The sequence below is a fragment of the Astyanax mexicanus genome, chromosome 1 (genome assembly GCF_023375975.1).
Source record: "Astyanax mexicanus isolate ESR-SI-001 chromosome 1, AstMex3_surface, whole genome shotgun sequence".
NCBI lineage: Eukaryota > Metazoa > Chordata > Actinopteri > Characiformes > Acestrorhamphidae > Astyanax > Astyanax mexicanus.
The window spans coordinates 71,756,964-71,775,804 of record NC_064408.1 but is presented as its reverse complement, the minus strand read 5'-3'; the positions used below and the strand labels follow the sequence as shown (position 1 = coordinate 71,775,804).

General features: G+C 38.5%; 1 protein-coding gene across 1 annotated transcript; it reads right to left on the bottom strand.

Annotated features, from left to right (window-relative positions):
* Positions 1-819: 819 nt before the first annotated feature.
* opn8a (opsin 8, group member a) lies at positions 820-17,414 on the bottom strand. Its single transcript, XM_049474200.1, is given in 5 exon segments — positions 820-897; positions 3,420-3,800; positions 5,797-6,128; positions 9,112-9,405; positions 17,147-17,414. Coding segments are annotated over 5 exon segments (1,158 nt in total). The 5' UTR covers positions 17,220-17,414.
* Between the last annotated feature and the right edge of the window lie 1,427 nt (positions 17,415-18,841).

The following is an 18,841-nucleotide window of genomic DNA, read 5'->3' as shown; positions in this document are numbered from 1 at the left end:
ATGGTAAAAGTACGTAGTAAAGCCGGGCGTAGGGTTCCGCCTCGCCGGCTGGAATCGAGGTAACAAAAGAATCGAGGAAACAATTAATCAAATTGAGGGAACAATAAATTAATCCGTGAAACAATGAAATAAGATTAGGGGAACAATGAAATAAATTGAGGGAACAACAAATAGAGGAAACAACGAATACAAATGAGGAATCTAATTAAATAAAGGAAACAATAAAGTAAATAGAGGGAAACAACAAATTAAATCTAAATGTGGATTAGAACGACGGAACGATGAGTAAATCGAGGGAACAATAAATTAGAGGGAACAATAAAATAAATCGAACATTGAAATAGATCGGGAACAGTGGAATAAATCGAGGAAACCAATTAAATAGAGGGAACAATAAATAAATTGAACAGAGAAATAGATCGAGTGAACTGAGAAATAGACCGAGCTAACAATGAGCAGAGGGAAACAATTAAATAGAGGGAACAATTAATTAATTCGAACTGAGAAAAAGATTGAGGGAACTCAATCTTTTTCTCATCAATGAACCAGGGATCCGACGAGACGTGCAGCAGCGCCGGCAAAGAGCCGGGCAGCGATGCTGGCGATGAGCCAGGGATCTGACGGACCGAACCGAATAGCTGGCTGTGCCGAATAGTTTAAGCTGGCAGTGAGCCAAGTATTCGAAGAGTCGAACCAGGTAGCTGGCTGGCAGCGTCGAGTAGATTAGCTTGCGCTGAATCAAAGATCCGAAGAGTCGGACCGGCCAGCTCACACGCTGAATCGAGTTGCTTTAGCTGGCGCCGGTGCTGAAACGTGGAATCAGCGAGTAGAGTCCGGCAGGTAACGTGCTGGGACGGGCCTCTGACCAGCTGAGCCGGGGAGACCACGGAGCGCAGCCTGGAGTGCGATGAGAGCGGCAGAGGATGAGCGGTTAGAGAACAGCTCGAAATCCGAGGCAACCAGATCAAGTTTCCATTTTCAAATGGAAACAATGAATGAGCAGATGTCCTAATACTTTGGTCAATATAGTGGATTTGTGAAGGATGGGTTTCCTTTTTTAAAGCTAAGTTCTTCTTAAGGGTTCTTCTTCATGCTCTAAATGAGATTTTCCATTGTTGCCACTGGTTTTCTCAAAAGAGGATCAAAGATGATCAAAGCAGCTTTACAGAGGATCTCTGTAAAGCTGCTTTGTGACAACATCTGTTGTGGACATTGACCCAAACACAGCTCAAAAGAAACATATAAAAAATTAGCAGGCTTCCCTTAGGTTTTTTTTAACATCAGCTTTAGATAACTCAGAAATTTAACTGAATTAGTGCTAAAATATCCCACCAGAACCAGAATAGTATGAACATTTTTGATTTAAATATATATATTTGGATCATTTGGCTCAGTAAAAGTGAGACATTTGGTAAATTTACAAGAAAGAAATACTTATTTCACATAATACATCACATAAAACACAAATAGTGGCAAATCATAACAGATGTAAACATGTATTTGTTATGATTTGCACACAGAATTAATAGTCTTATTAACACAAACATATAATCACAAAGAAACATTACAGCAGTGAAAGGAACAGTGTGACTCTATATACACTAAATACTGTACAATAGACTACAGATTCTACAGTAATCGTAACAGTGTCATTCAGCAATAGTTCATAATTGCACATGTGATAAATTAACAGTCAGTATGACTATATTACTGCTCAATATGTATTAATTATGTTCTCTAAAATGTACCATAGTGTACAATCTCTGACTGAGTCTATATTCTCCAAAACATTGGTGCCATTGAGTTGTACAGCTGAAGGCTGGTGATCCGTACATACAGGAGTTTACTACACATGTACTGTTTTTAATGTAAACATTCATGTCATTCATATCATGACAAATAATAAAATAACGGAAACAATCACACTGATCTATACAAATTGGATATAGATCCAAATGCAGCCAACAGGACATAATTAAATGAACAAATCGCATCCTGTGTTCTGATTGTCAAGTTTTCCCTCTGTGGTGCCTTTGACTAAAATAAACTGTGCTTCCTGCATTGTGATTAGCCTGTTTTAACTTTCTACATCAATACTCTAATCCAGCAGTTATCCGTAAGTGGAGAAGACTAATTTGTAGCTATGAAAGAAGATCATTTCTGAACCCTACTGTTGTTATCTAGGTCATATTCATAGGTCAAATTATTTTTACAATTCCATCATTTGGTTGAATCATTTAGGTATTCCAATTATTGAATGTAACACTGTATTTTCTCTCAAGTGCTGCTAAACAGTATGTCTAATAAACATCATCAATGAGCATACATTCCCTACAAATACAGTTATTGTATTTTTCGCACTATAAGGCACACTTAAATTCCTTAAATTATGCCACAAATCGACAGTGTGGCTTAAAAATCCAGTGAGCATTATGTATGAATTTTACCAATCAGGTCATAAGGAGCAGTAAAATCACTCTGCTGAAGTGCATCGTTATAAAGAGTTTCAGTTTAGTTCTTCAGCACCAAGACTGGAGCAGTATTAGCATTAGCCGCAAACTGCGCTAAGTGCTACCTGTTTTGCCTTTCAGAGGTGTGTGTTAACAGTGTTAAAACTAGCTACGTGGGATCAAGCGCTAGCTATTATCACCCTGGTTTACCTGAACACTCAGTGTTCCTCAGTGTAGCTCTGTCGAGCAGCATTAGTCTCTAATCGTGGTTAACGCTTGCAGTTAGCTGCTAATGATAATGATAATATTGCTGCACCCAGCTTTAGTGGAAATCTGTAAAGCTAAGCTTACTGTAAATAAATGAAAGCGCTTTACTTACCAAAATAAGTTTTCAGGAAAGAAATCTGTGTAGATTAACATCCAGCACTCGTTTCACTTTAAAAGAAAGTGTTTTTTTTTATATAATTACAGTTTTGTTTGCTTAGTTTAGCTTTACAGGTCTAGCCACCCAGTTGCAAGACCTGCTGAATTAAAAGGGAAACATGGCATCACCCCTGTTCCTAACTAGTTTCACATAATGCGGTGCGCCTTATTAATGAAAAAAGACCAGAAAATAGACGTTTATTGATAGTGCACCTTATAATCTGGTGTCCCTTATAGTGCGAAAAATACGGTACAGCATTTGATTCTATTTCACCATCTATTTTTGGTTTATATAATCAGAACACGATTCAGTGCTACCCAGATGTTTCTGCACAGCTCTGATGTGTAAACAAGGCTTCATTAGGAGTTCTAAGTGCCTGCTGCTTATACACAGTTTCAGGTCAGTAAGCAGCCCTTTCACAGACCATTTGTTCTTTCAAACAATACATGCCAATAAACCACACACCAATAGTGCAGAGTCAATCAACACTGCTCATCAGGCTGCAGTCTGTGGAGACATGTCTGTCGCTAGCTTAAACTAGTCACCTTGTCATCATGAATGCTTGTTTTTAGAGTGGTCTAGCAGCCCCCCGAAGTAATGCATTGATGTCTTTGTTCTCCAGGACTTTTCAGGATCACTGAGATCTTCCACTGGTTGTGGTCTTCCTCTGCAGCGGGTAACTCATCCTCTGGGTGGTGGCACCAGCAGTAGCTCCGCAGCTGCTTCAGCTCCTGACGGAAAGACTTGCGGAAGATGTAGTAGACGAAGGGGTTGTAGGCTGTGGAGCACTTGGCAAACAGGCAGGGCAGCATGCTGACGACAGGTGCTACGCTGTCCTTCCCCTCAGAGTGAAACATGGTCCAGAGGCTGATAGCCACATAGGGAGTCCAGGAGACGATGAAGCCGGAGCTGATAAGAATGGCCATCTGAAACACCGGAGAAACACACTTCAGCTGATTGAAGGAGCAAACAGTACTTCTAGTGTGTCCCAGCCAACAGGGAGAGTTCAGCTGATATAGCCTGAGGCTGTTATTTTAGACACACTCTAGAACTGTGAGAAAGACACTTTTTCAAAGACTTCTACAAGACAAGAACTTGCAAGAATATTAATTTGAGTCAAGGAAAAAAATCAACAGATTGAATATACATGAAGATCAGGTGCCCATGCCCACTGAGTGGCAGGACGTAGGTTTTATTTGCACCTATTTATTATGAGTAATAAAATAAGAACACAAATGCACAACTAGGCATTTATTTTTAAAAAGAGTGGTGTCATAAATAAAAACTATCCTTCCAGAGTATGAATAGTGAGAATAATGTGATTAATTGTCAAAGTTTAACCATAACAGTGTGGAATACAATTTCACTGCAGTTGTTATTTGTACTGTAATAATTCCCTCAGTTTGAACACAGAGCTAAAATGACAACATACAGACTGAGACTGTCACGTGCATGGTGCATGTGGATAAAACCCAGTATAGTTTGTAAACATTGTGTCCCAAAAAACATTTTTCACATCTGCAGTTACCTCACTCTGGAATGTGAGTGAAGACCACAGTTCTATTAGTGTAACCATGCAATTACACCAGCAGGCAACAAATGCTCACCCAAGTTTGTCTCTTGTGGGCGTGTTTGTACCCAGTTAGCACAGAGTCTAATCTAGCGAGCTAACTATTGAGCTACTTTTAAACCCACTACATTTTGTCAAACTGTCCCTGTATTTGTGCAAAGATGCACCACATAAAACAGAAAAAGCAGAAATACTGGTTCTCACTTCTATGTTTAGAACTACCTGCAGGATATAAATGAACTACAATATGAATCAAAAGTTCACAGAGCAGAAGGTGGGGAACCTATATATACCCCTGTATATGTGATTGCTCATAAAAATTTGTTCAGCTAAACTAAGGTTTAGTGTTGCTTCTTAGTGTCATAGTTCAGTTGCATTAAGTTAAAGTAAAAAAACATTCTTGTTTTGTGGCTTGTCATATGTTGCCAAACTTGTGTCTCGTCAATCCACAGAGTATTTTCCTAAAAGTCTTGGGCATCATAAAGATGTTTTTTTTTGCTCTTCTTATAGTGTAGTTATGAACACTGATCTTAACTGAGGCAAGTGAGGCCTGCAGTTCTTTGGATGTTGTTGTGGGGTCTTTTGTGACCTCTTGGATGAGTCGTCGCTGCACTGTTGGGGTAATATTGGTCGGCCGGCAACTCCTGAGAAAGTTCACCTTGGGTTCAGGTTTTTGCCATTTGTGGATGACAGCTCTGAGTGTGGTTCGCTGGAGTCCCAAAACTAGAAATGGCTTTATAATCTTTTCCAGACTGATAGATCTCAATTTCTTTTTTTCTTATTTGTTCCTAAATATCTTTGGATACTGGCATGACATCTAGCTTTTTAATATATTTTGGTCTACTTCTCTTTGTCAGGCAGGTCCTGTTTAAGTGATTTTTGTGTTTGAGAAGAGGTGTGGCAATTAAATTGGTAATTAGACATGGGTGAGATTTATTAGAAAAGCAATTCCCCTGCACTGGAATCATAAAACTTACATACACCACTACTTTTTCCCAAAGCGTAAATGCAGTGTTGAAATTTTCATGTTGTTTTAGTTGATAAATGAAGTGCATATTTACACTTTAGGATTTCTGAAGCACCCTCTTGCATCTGATCAGCCCAGAAGATGTTAAGTAGTTTCTTTTTCATGAGACATTTTTGATTTCTCAGAAATAAAAGAGCAGAGTGTGCAGAGAAAATACACATCATGTAATAGTAACTAAGCTGAAATGCTCACAGAAAAAATATGCTTTTGAATTTTACTACTTTGACGTTTCTTTTAAATTTCACAGAATCTTTGCTATGTAGTACTGAGGCATCACAACCACAGCGCTATGATATTTTTAGTTAAAAATTGAGGATAAACATACCAGTGTGACTTTCCTCTCCACATAACCTGAGTTGGGCAGCATGTCGTGGCTCTGGATGGTCTGGTAGACCTTGTGGAGCTTCCAAGCAATGCCAGAATAGGAGAATAAGATGACGCCGCATGGGATGATGGTGCACAATATGGCCAGAGCCATAATGAATGTAGATCCATTCAGTGAGTGCTGGTAGCCAGCCCAGTCCACAGAGCAGGCCAAGCCAAATGGTTCTGGTCCATATCCCCCCCAACCCAGCAGGGGAAACACTGCCCACAGCAGTGAATACAGCCAGATAAGTGCGATGAAGATGCTTATCGTCTGCTTTTGGAACTTGTTTCCTGCAGTAAAAAAACATAATAAAAAATGCATTCAAATATATGAAATGTTAAACGTTTATATAAATATACTATTTTTCAAAATTTTGTTTTGAGAAGATAATGTGATTAAGTTAACCTAAAACAAAATAATGGTTTAGATAATAGTTTGAATGTACTGACTGAAAAAAAAACTGTCAGTTGATTTTATCAATAGTGTGTGATGCTGTCATGAAGGGAAAGTATGAATGCATTTAGCTATTTTAAGTTGTACCTTTTGCTGATATAGATATGCAAATGCACACACACAACTTCTCTAGTCCCTGTAGAGAAGTCCTTCTAATACAATTAGTTTTTTCTAGGACAGATACTTCATCTATCAGATACTATTTCTATTGTCACATGTGGTGTAGAGGGCTATAAAGCCCCCAGAGGTAGAGTTATGTGTATAACTTAATTTTGGCAGATTGATCCACACCCTCACTTCTCCCACTCTCCGCACTATATAAACCCTTACTTCCTCTCTACCTGCATGTCAAACAACTTCACACCCACCTCCTCCCCATCTTCTTCCTTCCTTCCTTCTTCCTTTTCTCTTCCTGTAGGGGGGGCTTCCCTGAACTCCTGCCCAAATTCTTTTCAAGGGTGTGGGAAATACTAGCAAGTTGAGCAGTAAATAGTTTTCTCTAAAATAGGAATGATGAGGTGAAGAGCTGATCACTCAACATCCCTACATTACTGATGGTGTTGTCACTTACTGCAATCAAATCCTCACTGCAATGATTCAAAATCCATTTAATACCCTTGATTTAGAAACAATGAGGAACAATGACTGATCAGGTGACTGATCACTTTTTTATATATACAGTGTATATCTACCCCAACATATTCAGCTGATTAAATGTATTCTTTTATGGTCTGTTAGATTGATTGATAACTTCTCCAGCATGTGTTCTTGCTTCTTAACAAAGGGTTGACGCTTATGTTTATCTATGTTATTTCTGGGTTTATGTAATTTCTCAATTTCTCAATAGTTAAATGTACTGCCACTAATAATAATAGTCCTTGCATTGAATCAACTTGAGTTCTTTTGTGTCTCTATGTGGGTGAATATAATGCAGTGAATCACAGACTAGTGGCTGTTTCTTCAATAATTCTAGTCCCTTTAAGAAATGTTTCATTGTCTAACTTACTTAAGGTCTGCAGTGTGAAAATACCATCATGCAGAATCATGTTTCTTTTTTCTTTTTTCTTCAAACACCATAATTGGGATGTAAATTTGTTTGTTAGCTGTGATTGCTTGTATTGTGCAATCTGTCCAAACAAGGTGGTTCACTGATTAGATAATTGACTAAAGGGAACAGTTTTTGGCCATTATAAACAACTGTTTTTTTTTACCCTTTTGAGTTAACTCTAATCCTCTAATTGAATTAGATTAATTGGATGAATGAAATCCTTATTTGTGCAGAAATCTTTTCTTGGGTTTTGGAGTTCCTGAATTTAGACAGATAATATGGTAAAATATATAGCATAAAAATAAATCCTTAATGAATTATCATTACTTCTGAGTAAATATGAGGAAAATATGAGAAATACATGCAAAATATTAGGAAAACATCACCAAATATAATCTTTTAGGATTATGTTTATTGTAGATTCATGGCAGCAAGTATTTTTTTATTGCATTCATATGCTAATGAAAACCTTGGAATACAAGCTTCTGACTATAGAAAGACCTCTTCAGCTCAGATATGTCTTCTGTAATCTTCAGGGCACTTCAAGATGATTGTAGCAAAATGATGATTTCCTTTTCAATTGTTCAGCTGTTACTTTACTGATGAAATATGTCAGTCCTTGGGCAAAGCACTTCCTCTCCCAACAGTATTCACAATAGCAGTAACCTTCAGGTCTGCTGTGAAATAATAAAGGGGTTTCATTTTATTGAAGAATCATTTGTGTTGTCGGTACATGAATCCCTCCTCACCATTTTCATGCAATTATATATTGATTAAGCTTTTCCTCAGCAATTTTTAAAAACTACTACTACACCAAACATCAAATTATATACCATTTTTATATGACATCTTTTAGAAGAACTTCAAATCTACCAATAATGACAAATCTCTGTTATGTTCATTCAGTTAGATGTATTGTTTGGTATTTTGGTTGTGTGTTCTTAAAATGGACTTAAATAATAAAGTGAAGGCAATAAATAATTACAAAGTGATGAGCTGTCCTTAAACCGCTCACACTCAGCAATTACGCCATCATGTGAAGGCATTCATAACCGCAAATCAAATCCTGAGTCTGAGGTTTATTCTATTGAATTATTTTTATCTCTAAAAAAATGTGTCATGCTTGTCCTATTCAAAAGTTTTCAAAAAACACATTTAAAATAACTGGCTAAGAAAAAGTGAGGTCAGACACTGAAGCACTGTGTTTTAATTGACTATTTTCACGCTGTTTATATATAGTGTATTATATGTCTGTAATGTTAGGTACATTTTTACTTGAAAATATTATAAATAGGGTATGCAGCATACTGTATATTAAGCCTGATTTAGGCACTTAACACTAGAATGGTTTTGTTCCCCTGCTAATGACACACAATGCGTCTTACACACAGGCCACTAACCCCCCCCCCAAACCCCGCCCCCCCAAACCCTAAAATACCACAGAGCTGTTCTGCTGCCTATAGCATGTTATATAACCTTAACTTGACAGGTCTGAGTTTCATGCTGATTCAGAATTCCACTCTTTCTCACCATTTATTATGTTCATTTATAAATATTAAATGAACTGATTTTTTTTCTTGACTTTTTTTTAACTCATTTCAAATTTACTGAACTTAGATTTTACTTTATTCAATTTAGATTATTTACTTTTAGATTTATTACATTTAGCGGTTAATTTACTGAACTTAGCTTCTCAAAAAAAAAAAAAAATGAAACTGAAGTGATTTTAAACTTTGACCATATTGTGTTGTGTATTCCACTGCAGTTGGTACCTGATTTGCGAGTGTTTCCTGTCACCAGGTATCTCACCATGGCCATGACAGCCAGTGTCACAATACTGGCCACGCTGAAGATCATTCCCATCAGCCCGTAGTACAGGCAGGAGGAATCACCTCCGATCCAGACATGGTTGAAGGCTGAGGCGATGGAGAGTGGATACATGCTCAGTGCCATGCCGATATCAGTCACGGCCAGATTGACAGTGAGCAGCTCCGGGGCTTTTAAAAGTCTGTGTCGTCGAGCAGACGTGATCAGGACGGCAGCGTTCCCCAGGATGGAAAGAATGGCTGTGGGGAAGATCAGTGAAAAGAGATAAAATTGATGATGGAACTAAAAGCAGAGACACAAATGTCTTTCTAAGAATTTTTCTCAAAAACTTGTATTTGAGAAAAGTCCTATCAAAAGTCAATGTCAGATCCATCATCCATCCATCATCATTTATTTAATCCACATCCCTGATTTTATACTGACCAATCAAATGAACTGAACAATTCCTAAATAAGTGTTATAACTGTAGAACATCTGTTTTTCTTCATACTTTATTATTCTTCTTTCACTCTGTTTTTCAATGGTCAGAAGCTCACAGAACCACAGAACATCTATTATTTTTTTATTTGGGTCGTGGGTCACACTCAGCACTGCAGTAAAATTCCAACCCCACAATGAAATCATATTGACACTTAACAATAACACACCCAAAGTTATTCTAAAAAGTTGGCAGCACACAGATGGCAATGTTTTATAGTACAGTGCAACTCTTTTATAGTGTTACGTCCTAGACGTTTATTTTGGAATTTATTATTATTTTTGTAGATTGAGCAAGGTATTAAGTAGCTTTTGTTGTTTTTCTGTTGTCGTGCTGCTTCCCTTCTGCTGCTCTTTCCGTGTATCTCTTGTTCCCTCTCTCTCAAGTTCTTAGGTCACATCTTGGTGGGAACATGTCAGCTGATCACTGTGGCCATGTGACCCAAGAATACAAAAGGACCTGAAGTTCCATTGTGGGGTGGCCCATGGTGTCTCCTCCATGTGGTCCATGGCAGACATATTGACACTTGCCTTTGTTTAGCTTATGTTTCTGTCTTGGTTAAGATGATGTTTTATGTCACTGTAGGGGTGAGCTGCCATTTTGTTTTTACTTACATTTGTTTCTGTTTATGAACAGGGAGGTAGGTAAGCTGTTTGTCTTTTCTTTGAACTTTTGTTTTTGATGCACAGGTAAGATAGCTTTTGACTGGTTAGACATTTTTGTTTGTTATTTTGGCCTTGGCTCACCCTGAAGTTTTTGTGACTTAGTTTATATTTGTTTATGACTTTGAGTATTATTATTATTATTATTATTATTGCTTTTTGAGCTGTAACATTATTTGTATTTTCTTGATCTGCTATGTATTTTGTATTGCCTGACCCTCCAATCTAAAAACATAAAATACACTTTTCTATTTTTGCATCCAAAACTTGTTGGTCCATTTATTTATGTTGCAACCCTTAGACCCCTAGGCTATACTTTTTTTATCTAGGGTCGTAACAATAGTGCAGGTCTTTGATTGCAATTATACCACCCAGCTGGCACGTTACTGTCCTTCCACAATAAAATGAGGTTTAAATAATGTCAGCTGTAGGTTTAATGTAATGTCATTTAAATTAATGTTAAATGTTTAACTTGGCATCAACATAATATATTTTTCTTATTAATAAGGACACTATTGTGATTTTATTAGCATTTCACTATATTATATTTTACATTTTATTTATGCATATATCTATATGTGTGCATTCAAATAAACACCAACTAATTAAAAAGTAAAGTTTGTAAACAAGCTTAGTGTTACTTCTAATATAGTCTAAAAAACCTTTTTAGCTGCAGATGTTTTTTTAAGCATTGAGGGTTGTACGTGCAACAGTTAACTTAAATAAATTATCCAAGCACCAAAATTAAAAAAGTTCAGTGCATAGTGAAAATTGAACATAATCTATAGTTTTTTAAATGCTGAAATATAAGACATTGAAACAGCGTCACAATATCAGCTTTTTAAATCAAAACATAATACAACATAATTCAACCTTAATATGATGTTGATTCAACCATGGTATATTGTAAATTATACAACAGTTAGTTCCGACCTCACAATCTGATTGGTTGAGAAGTGTTCTAGCCATGATGATATTCGTGATAACATCACGGCCTTCTCACACTAAACCTGTATCACTCCGCTGACGCGTTGCCGAGTAACGGCGTATATACACAGGACACCCACAGCATAGCACAGGCTAGTGCTCAGCCGCGGCACGTTCGCCCGCAGCGCTGGCTCATCTTTCGCGGAAAAAAGGGAAAGAAAATCGCTCGGTTAATGCCGTCTTACAGCCAGAACGCTAACCAGCCAGGCTAGGCTAAGCTAAGTTAATGCTGAGATAAAGCAAGCTACGCTAACCTAACCACAGTCCAGCCGGATAGCTAAAACCAACAGCACCCAAAACAACCAGAAAGACGACTCCACCTTTCACCTGAAGACGACTCCACGGAGCAGGAGAGGAAAGTATTAGCGTCACGCTCCTAACATTACCATCTTCACTTATTCCCAATTTTGCTTTCAAGCTAACTTTCGTGGTGTTAGTCTGTATGAACCATACACCGTTTTGTAGTTAAGTTTCAGTTCTGTTACAGTTTTTGTGGAACTACTTTTTGACGAAAGGCACAGTCCATATTAAAGCATATTCAAACTGAATTTCTTAAAGTTCTTTGATTTAATTTCTTTATTCATTTTGTAAAAAAGAAACTGTTGTATAAAAGCAATAGAACATGAAATGGAGTGTGTTATCATGAATAACATCTCGGCTGTGATGATCTACGGCACTCGCCTTCGGCTCGTGCCTGCGACCGAATCACAGCCGTGATGTTATTCGTGATAACACACTCCCTCTGGTGTTCTATTGCTTAAATAAAAACTGTACGTTTAAAAAAAACAGTATTGATTTTTAATGATTAGTTTACATGTAAAGATTGGCGTCAGACAGTAGTAAATTTAGTGTTGTGTTTAAACTTTGTCCACTAGAGAGCAGTGTTGAACTCTGCTGATAGATCCCACTGTTCTGATTGGATAAAAAGTAAACTTTTATTTTATTCATATTTTATGTTTAAGATATATATTTTTATTTAAGGACCGTTTTTTTATTTGATTGAAACAATCACAATCGCCTTGCAGTATCACAGTGTTTTGCATTATATTGAATCGTGTCTTATTAACAAATGTTCTCCAAAACACAGCCCTAATATTTGTGAAGAAAACAGGTTTAATTTATATTTGATACTTCTGTATCTAAACACTGAGGCTTGAACATCTCTCCCAGTTTCCTCTCGTCTGACTAGTGAAAGTGTGTATCTGCACAGTGTCAGAGTGGTTTCTGGTTTTCAGAGTCACTGTATTTATATCAGTCATGTTACACATAACAGGTTTTTTTATTTGTCTTGGTGAGTGCAAGAACAGCAAGACATGTAATAAACAGACTCACAGTGTCACGTTTTTGCCCTGTCCCTCATCAGCCTTCATGTTTTTTCCCTTCCTTTGTTTTTCATTGATCAGAGCACATGGCTCTCCCCTTGTCTCCGCTCCTGTCTTTAGTGCTCCCACCTGTATTCATTTGTAGCTCCTCCCCCTCTTTAGTGACAACAGGTGTTTCCCATTGTGTGTGAGTGTATTTATAGCCCCTTTGTCTTCAGTATGGTGTGAGTTCTTGTGCGTGCTACACGTCTGTTAGGTTGTGTGTTTCTTTTGGTTTTTTTTATTTATGTATTTATTTTTGCAATAAATCCGCATTACCTGCATTTACGTCCGCCCCCCTGGTTCTCCCTGCTATGCACTCCTGACAGAAGAACTCACCTAACCCTGGACGTAGCGGGTAAGCTCCGTGCCCGCGACCCCCGTCGCACCGAAGACAGCGGCAGCAGCGCCGGTCCTCGTGCCCGCGACCCCCGTCGCACCGAAGACAGCGGCAGCAGCGCCGGTCCTCGTGCCCGCGACCCCCGTCGCACCGACGACAGCGGCAGCAGCGCCGGTCCCCGTGTCCGCGACCCCCGTCGCACCGACGACAGCGGCAGCAGCGCCGGTCCCCGTGTCCGCGACCCCCGTCGCACCGACGACAGCGGCAGCAGCGCCGGTCCCCGTGTCCGCGACCCCCGTCGCACCGACGACAGCGGCAGCAGCGCCGGTCCCCGTGTCCGCGACCCCCGTCGCACCGACGACAGCGGCAGCAGCGCCGGTCCCCGTGTCCGCGACCCCCGTCGCACCGACGACAGCGGCAGCAGCGCCGGTCTCCATGAACTTTGTAGCTCTGTGGCTTCCGCCACCCCTGCTAAATCCCTGCTAAGATGGCAGCAGCGCCCTCTCCTAGCCTTCGTGTCCGTGGCTCTATAGCCACCTTTGCTATGGAGACAGCAGCAGCGCCCTCTCTTAGCCTCCGTGCCCGTGGCTTTGAGGCTTCAGTGACTTTATTTCTTGTATTTCTCGCGTTTAGTCTTATGTCTGGTCTCTGTTCCCCTCTCTTGTCCTGTTTTTCACTTTTTCGGGTTTTCCTGTCTCTCTCCTTACCGGCGCCTGGGTTTTTTTTTGTTTGTTTTTTATGCGCCCCAGGAGTTGCGCATTTGGGAGGGCCTAATGTCACGTTTTTGCCCTGTCCCTCATCAGCCTTCATGTTTTTTCCCTTCCTTTGTTTTTCATTGATCAGAGCACATGGCTCTCCCCTTGTCTCCGCTCCTGTCTTTAGTGCTCCCACCTGTATTCATTTGTAGCTCCTCCCCCTCTTTAGTGACAACAGGTGTTTCCCATTGTGTGTGAGTGTATTTATAGCCCCTTTGTCTTCAGTATGGTGTGAGTTCTTGTGCGTGCTACACGTCTGTTAGGTTGTGTGTTTCTTTTGGTTTTTTTTATTTATGTATTTATTTTTGCAATAAATCCGCATTACCTGCATTTACGTCCGCCCCCCTGGTTCTCCCTGCTATGCACTCCTGACACACAGTACACAGACTGAAGATGAATATTAAAAATTATTGTTGTAATAATTATTTTCTGGTCTATTTTCATACATAAGGCGCAACGGATTATAAGGCGCACTATGCAACATTAGTAAGGAACATTGGTGTCGCCATGTTTTCGTTTTCCTTTAAATTCTGCAGGTCTCGCCGCTGGGTGGGGGTTAAGTAGCAGCAATATCATTAGCAGTAGCAGCTGTCTGCCCGACAGCGCTTCACTAAGTAACCCAGGGCGATATCAGCTAGTGGTTCCTCCCATGTAGCTTGTTTTAACATGGTAAATATGCAGGCTACAGGACGACAATACTCACCTCTGAATGCAAAAGCAATGCTAATAGAATAATGCTAATGCTGCTTTAGCCTTGGTGCTGTAGAAACTTTACTCAAACTCCTGTATTATGCTGCACTTCAGCGATGTGGCTTTACCGCTTCTTACAACCTGACTGGAAGAATTCATAGTCTTGTCAACTAATCCATCATGAGGGTTTCCTACATGGGTAGGTGCTCCTTGCCACCATGTAAACTCACACATCAAGGGGCTAATATATTAATAATAACAAAGAAATCAAAGGGGGATCCTCAGGGTTCTGGCAGATTATTTTGCAGTGAAGCACCTTTACACTTTTACCCCTAGAAGGCAGAAAGTCTTACTGAATGACCTTTTGGAGATAACCTTCAAAGAAAACATGGGTCATTTCTGAGAAAAGCTGCATTTCACTCAAAAACCTGACTTCAGGCTACACAGTCTGACATTTGTGCATGTGTACGTTATGTGTAACAAATTAGATTCATGACAAAAAAAAAAAATCCAGTGCAGCACCGGCCTCATATCACAAGAAGCACATGCTGCAGCATTTTTTAGATTTGTGTTGCACTGGAGAAGCACAGTAAAGTTTCAATATAAGTAAGCAATAACTCTAACTTAAGCTTGGTTTTCCTAATACTTACTGTTCAGAAAATGTTACTCCAGAGACTCAATGAATTTACTTTATCACTAACAATATCATACATTTTTCGAGCACTCTAAATGCAGATACCATGCACAGATCTTTGTGAACAGGTAAGATAGCATTACTTAGGTTATTATTAATGTTATATTGTTTAGGAAAATTCTAGGTGGTTAAACTAGCATTAACAATATTATGCTTACAGTCTATAGAAATAATTATGTTAAAAAGGATGTCAAAAATTAATACATTTTTGCACCTTAAAAAAATCAGTGCATGACCTTTAAAGAATCATTTTAAATTAAGAGTGTTTTAAAGAACCTGTACATGAAGTAAGTAACTAGTAGGTTTTGCAAGAACCACAAATAATACTTAAAGGTGAACCATTTACTAACAAAGACTTGTAGTGCACATGAGCCTCTATGCCCAGTACCAAAGGTGTCAAAATACTCACATTCATTACTCAGGTAGAATATAGATACTCGGGTTTAAAACACTTCGGTAGAAGTATCAAGTGTAAAAATACTGGTTTCAAAACTATTTTCAGTATAAAAGTAATGTAAGTAGAAAAAAATCCATTAATAACAAAATGGATGGATCACTGTGGATGGATCACAGAAGAGGACAAAGTTGACATTCTACAATCTGTGTTAGCAACTGCTGCAGGGTAAACTAAAGTAGTTGAACCTATACCTGGACACCTTGTGTATTTGATGAGTCATGAGACAAAATGTTGTTAATAGTTGTTGACAATAGTTTTGGTAGGCTTACCACACCTCAATGCCACTGAGCATTCCTTAAATTTGAATTTATCCATGGCAGTTAACAGCCAATTAAATAAGGCAGAGCCCACACCTGGGTTGGAGGGCAGCCACCTCGTCCCAAGGATGCCTCAGCCATGGATTCTGGTCTTTGGGCTTAAACCACAAACCTTCCAGTACTGTATAAAAACATATTTCTTAACATTTACTCCTAATAATTTAATGACTAAATTAGTTTTTTGTAGAAGAATGTTGTTAGACTTGACATTAAAGTACTTTTTTACTTAATTAATTTTAATCTGATGTGGTGGAGGTGATGGGATGTTCACCCTGTCATTGTCTAAGTAAAAAGTGAAAATATAAACTGATCAAGCAAGAACATTTTTGTGTAGTCTGAAGTAGTCAAAATAAAAAAATAATCTTAAGTATTTTATTAAGTCATAAGATGCCAAAAGTCACATAAGTCTTATAATGACCCTTTGGTCATATGGGACTACTGTTTTTTTTTTTTTTTTTTTTTTTTTTTTAAAGAAAATTTAGATATGATTGGGAATAAAGAATTAAAAATTCTAAAGAAAAAGTGTAATCAAAAATGTCATATGGGTTTCATTAGATTTTAAGGCCGTGGTTTAACTGTGCAAAACTGAATGCCTTTTGACTAGCAGTTTAATACTTTTATATCTTAATATTTTCTTTGTGGATTGTGAGTACTACTGTTTTAACCCCTTTTGACTTGATGGACCAGAACCATGTCATTCCCAAAACATCTGCTAGATTCCTCTGCAGTTATTGCTGACCAGCATTTATTGATTGTCTCTCTACAGATTTCAAACTTAAGTATTTTTCCAGCATATTGTAGTGCACCTTCTAAACCTGGAACCACTAGTGTTTCGTGGATTTTTACCAGACTTGGTATGGAATAACTCAGCCACAGTTACAATTACAGTTAAACTCACATAGTGAGAAAAAAAATCATATTTTTTAAAAAGACATTTATGCAAAATTTAGTTGTTACACATTACTTAATTAAGTGGGACACTTTCAGAAACCACACCCCTTCCCTTTTATTTGTTTATTTGAACATTTGTGTTTGATGTAAAAGTGCACATTAGTAAAATAGGCACATATATTGCTGGATTTTGTCATTTACACTACCTAATTGGATTCTAAAATTGCAGATTCCTTTGAAAGCATGTTATATATGTAATGGTCATTTTTAAAACATTTTAATACATCAAACATAATTTCCTAGTATTTTTTTTTATATAAATGAGAGAATATGAAATATTTTGCTTACCTACCACCAGCAGGAACATACCAGCTCCATAGTCAACAGCAGGGGATAATTTAGAAATGTACTGCTCATCCATTTCTGCTCATCAATCAGAGTGAGCTGGCAACATTTTTCTGAAAATTCCAGCTGCGGCTCTATCTCCTTTGCAGCACTCTCCTAATTTGCATCGTCTCGTCGCTGTCATCATGACATCCTGTGGAGTAATTCGTTTCCCCACCTCTGCAGAATCTGTAATCCGGTCCTCCTTGAATGCGGATGTTCAGCAGAGCACACACCCACAGCTACAAACTCACCCCCATCCACTTCAGATATGAAGCTGTCAGGGTGTGACAGTCTGTCAGTGTCTGCTTCTGCCTCAGCTCTCACTACTCCTCCTGATGTACACACAGAGTCTCAGGGAGGTTCCAGCACTTTTAGCACTCTGGGATGGAGTGTGTGTGGGGTTACCTAACAGAAGACTCTGTGTGAGTGGGTTTATTTTTTATAAACTAGTCAGTTTGTCTTTGTTGGTCTTTGGTGCGTAAAACAGTCAGTCTAACTGAAGCGCAGAGAAGAGGCAAAGCATGACACCGAGCAAAGCCGTGAGAAAGAAACCTCCACACAGCTGTTACTGTTGCTTAAGTTTGCCAGTGATCTCAAGCGTGAAAGTAAAAGCCACTCTCTCCAGGAGTGCCCTGATGTCAGAATAATTGAGTACTGCACTCAGATCTGGAGATATAAGAAGGGGAGTAAAAGCTGAAGATGTAGCTTGCACAAAAAGACGCAAAACGACTGTCCTACTTCCTTTTACCTGACCTTTTCTGTTTACACTAAAGTGTTCCATTCAGAACAAAAGCTTTCAACAGCTTTCATCTTCTGAGTGTGGAGCAAAGCTTTTCTAAAACATGTTGGTTTAATAGTGTAGATACATAGTCCCGTCTCCAACAGACCATCCATGAGCATTTTGCATATATATGTATTTTTTTTTCCGGTACCAATTTTTTTGTGTGGTCCAGATGCCTCATTCATGCTCAACTACCATTAAAAAAACATTCAACTGTAAAATGCAACTTAACTCTCAGCTAAATGTAAATTATCCTCTATTGAACCTAAGCCTAACCTTTACCATGAATCAACCTTAAAAGCTAATTCAAATCTTCTTCTAAACCTTAAATCTAACCCTAAACCTAGCCCATAAGATTTAAGATCAGAGCACAGATCAAGCTACACTCAATAGAGAATAATTTACTTTCATCTTTGAGTTCAGTTGCATTTAATGCAGTTCAGTGTTAGTTGAGCATCTCTGAAGCATCATCAATGGGCAACCTAATAAAGTGATAACAGTTTGCTTCTTTACATACATTATTATCCTCCTTTCACCCTGTATACTACTGTTCTGCACACTAACACACCACCACCATGTCAATGTCACTGCAAAAAAAAAACATTTTTTTACAGTATGTGAGATTTAGTGATTAAAATACTGAAACAAACAGATATGTTAATTGGTAAAAACTGTAGAACTGAAATTAGACTATTGGACCCTGTTGGACTGTAGGGCATCCTACAGCTCATTTAACCAGAGATGTTGCAGTTTTGGCTGTAGATCTTGCCAACTAATACATGGCCAAATCTGGCCCAGTTGCTCCCATAAGTGCTTGATTGGCAAGAAAGCTTAAAACTGGCTTAGATGTTCTTTGGAAACCCCTGTATTTTGTG